Raw genomic sequence first — 3,838 nt, 5'->3', positions numbered from 1 at the left:
GTTTTCTTCCTTTTATTTTTTTTCCTGAAAAATTTGCATCAAACTAATGGTAAATTAACTAAAAGTAAGAAATGGCGTAAAAGAGCAAATTTGGATTATGAAAATGGTTTCACCAAAAGTTAGTTACGAGTCTCTCTCTTTTGTATGGTAATAGATAAATATTAATTTAACTAAAATTTTCATCATTTTTCGTTAATATATTATTATCATAGTTCAATAAATAGTAATTTAAAATATATCTTATGAAACCAAGCATATATTTTATATCATCAAAATATTCCCCGCCGCGTATTTTCCAAAAGCTACCAATACAAAAGGAAACCAGGCATTTGTAATGTTGGAGACTTGGACAACTCGCACCCCGCGAGTGTGTTTTGTTTGATAAATTAATTAATATCTGGCGTAATTTTTCCAACATACAATATATTCTTGAATTATAAAAATAAATAATTAAACATTTAACAAACTAAACCACAATTAGTTCCATTACCCAATATATCTACAACACACTATATATTACTATCTTGCTTCGTAAATGAATCTTTTCTGGTCAACTTCCTAAATTGTGTGTGTGAGTGTGTGAATCATGTGACATGCAATTTAATCTGACAATTTAATAAATATATATATAAAAAAACGAAATCCATTATAATATATATTTATTTATTTAGTATAATAAACACTGCGGCACTTGCTTTCACTCCAACCAATATTACAAGCTCCAAAGAATCCAAACACAGATCGCCAATGGTTCAGATTGGCAGGCCGAGGTTGCAGTCTGACAAAAAGGTCAACATTTGACCAAGTTTCCCACAAATAGCAAAGGTTTTCAAAAAGTGCACCAAATTTTCAAAATAGTTAACTAAAAAAACTAATTCTAAAAACCCTAATATGGACCATCTGTGTGGTCCTACACTTGAACAAGATTAAGTGAAATAATTTATGTAGAGGGTCGTCATAAGGTCATTAATTTAATCAACAACGCCTTCCCTTTCGACAATTTAGGGCGCCGACTCCGGACGTTATGGAGCTGATTAGGGACGACGGCCTAGCGCCTAAACTCGAGGCCTTGGCGTAGCTCGATGATGCTCCGGCGCCGGAGAGCGTAAAATATGCGCCATTCAACATTAGGTCTCCCTCCGACCTCCAATTCCAATTCTTCCATTCACTCTCCGGTGCATCCTCATGTTTGGTCACCTGCACCAATTCATTAAATTTGTCAGTTAACTGTTTAATAAATATTGCATCCAAACCGATATTATTTAATGTAAGTAGCTAGGTAGAAAAGACTACAGTGGTCGTATTCATTTATTGCAAAATAATAGCATAGGAATTATTAAATTATGCTACAATTAAATTTTAGCTAGCATTTTTTTTCTTGAAAAGAATAAATAAAAATTCATTTAGCCATGAAATATATATATATATAATAAATTAAATTAAATTAAATTACCTCTTTGCTGAATCTGTTATCGGGGGCCAGAAATCTATTGCCTTGGCTATTAATTGTGGGCGCCGCACTCCCACCAATAGCATACATCTCCCAATGTGTGTAGTCATTGTTCACCACATGAAAGTAACCATGTCTACATCTGCATTAACATAATTTAATATATATTTATTAATTAAATTAAACTATTTGTTTTTTTATAAATAAAAAATTAGCAGCTAGCTAGCTATAAATTATACCTTGGCATTCTTTGAACAAGGCCTTCTCCAAAGTGATTAAAGGCAATAGTAACTTGCATGGCCTTGTCTTGAGTATAGGAGTCACTATGTCCCAAAAGCATGACCTTATCATGATGAGTCAAGTAATTGTTGGAGATGGTAATGGCAGTGGATCCGTGTATGGCGTCTATTAAGCCGTCGTTGCAATTAGACAAGGAGCAATGGTCGACCCACACGTGGGTCCCGCCGAAGATGGAGACGCCGTCGCCGTCGGATAGGGTCCTCCAGCCGTAGTGTGATGGGGAGTCCCTCACCATAGCATTCCCCCCCTGCTTACAATCGTGTATGTGTACCCCGTGAATAATAATGTTGGTAACATATTGTATGGTAATGCAAGGACCATTAGCAATATGCACACTGGCGCCCCTCCCATCGATGGTCTTAAATGAGTTCATTATCAGCTCTTCCTTCAATTGGATCACCATGTCACGTGCGAATATGATCCACAGTGGCTCGTCTTGGATGACAGCATGACGCAGCGTCCCCGGCTTCGGGTTCACGGGGTCGTCGTCCCCGGAATCCTCCACCACGTATATCTTTCCATCCCTCCCCCCGATGGCGTTCTTGCCGAACCCGATACCGCAGTCCGCTAGCTTCTGACGATTCTGCTCCCAATCGGGGTCGCACCGCCAGCAGTCGTCGATGGGGTTACCCGTGTTGCATGACAAGAATCCCAAGTTCCTCCTCGATTCATTCATCTTCCTGCAAAAACGAAAACAAAAAACATCATGACACATTGTCATATTATATATGTAACTCAAGAATTGAAAACATTGTCATGATGATGTAGTACGTACCTATGGACTTGTTGGACGACTAATTCAGGGTCTTGAAACGAGGGTGCGGATGAGGCTGCAGTGAGGCATGGGAATAGGATCATTATGGAGAATAGAAGGAGTTTAATGAATATTATTGGGGAAGCCATTGTTAATGGAGAAATGGTGGGGAGAAATGAGCTGAGGGGGTTTATAAAGGGATAAAAGCCGGAGAAGATGGCGTGAATTAACTAAACAGGTGGGGCCCATCGTAATGAAGTTATCACATTCACTGCCATTACGCTAATTCTTTGCTATCATGGTAGTTGTAGCCGTTGATGGTGCCAAAGTTACTTTAATTTTAATGAACAAATAATTAATACTCATCTCGGCTTTTGTTTTGCTTTTTTTCTTTTTTTAAAAAAAGAAAAATGTTCGACGCATTTATTTTCATATAATAAATAAATAAAATAAAATAATAGTAAATTGTCCTAATGTTTAATTCTTGTACTGGATTTATGCTAATCTATGCTTGAAATCTAAAGGTTTTTATATGCTTAAAATTTAAAGGTTTTATGCTTGAATATGGAGATTTTATGCTCATTTGTAGTATAAAGATTTATCTGTAAAATGATATCAGAGCCTTAGGTTAATTATTCAGACGTAATATTATTCATTAAATTATACTTTTCTTTGTTAAAGATGAGATTTTCAACAAAAGATGACTTCAAACGAAGGTTTGAACCAAGAGGATTTTATGAAATCCTATAAACAAGTTAATTTATTTAAAATAGATTATTTACAACATGTCTTGATAAAAATTGCTCTCGATTTTGAAGGGATTAAGAAAAATGATTTTTAACTCTCAATTTTTAGATAGCGCCCAAGCGAGCCATCAAATCTCATCGCTCGAGCGCTCGAGCGAAGTTGAAAATTTATATTTTGCGGGTGTTTTACATGGAAAGAACTCTTGGAAACTATAAATAGGTAAAATTATGACGTTTTAAGGGTTTCACACATCAGAAACACAAGAGAGAAGGCGACCATCCAAGGAGAAGAACGAAAAGAGGGAGAAAACTTGAAGAACTCAAGAACCTCAACTAGTTTTCTTTTTTTTCCTTTTATTTTATTTGTTGGGATTTAGGGGATCCTACCCCCAAAACTATGTTTTGATTTATTCTTGAAGATTGAATTAGGTTTTTAAGAATTCTTGATTATATTATTGTGTTTATTGCAATTTTGGAGTTTGATCAACTTCTTATTGATTTTATGTGTTATAATTGATACATAGAGGAGATTTTATGACATGAAAGGGTAATATAATCCATGGATCTACAACTTGCATAGAGATATGA

General features: G+C 35.7%; 1 protein-coding gene across 1 annotated transcript; it reads right to left on the bottom strand.

Annotated features, from left to right (window-relative positions):
• Positions 1-642: 642 nt before the first annotated feature.
• Positions 643-2,653, bottom strand: LOC140877087 (probable pectate lyase 5). The gene is made up of 4 exons (XM_073280596.1): positions 2,526-2,653; positions 1,690-2,430; positions 1,454-1,592; positions 643-1,197 (listed from the first exon to the last, which is right to left on the bottom strand). Exons 1-4 carry the CDS (start codon positions 2,651-2,653, stop codon positions 976-978), a joined length of 1,230 nt encoding a protein of 409 aa, XP_073136697.1. The 3' UTR covers positions 643-975.
• Positions 2,654-3,838: the final 1,185 nt, after the last annotated feature.

The sequence above is a fragment of the Henckelia pumila genome, chromosome 2 (genome assembly GCF_033568475.1).
Source record: "Henckelia pumila isolate YLH828 chromosome 2, ASM3356847v2, whole genome shotgun sequence".
Taxonomy (NCBI): Eukaryota; Viridiplantae; Streptophyta; class Magnoliopsida; order Lamiales; family Gesneriaceae; genus Henckelia; species Henckelia pumila.
Note: the sequence above shows the minus strand (reverse complement) of the source record. Positions and strands in the feature narration are given on the sequence as shown.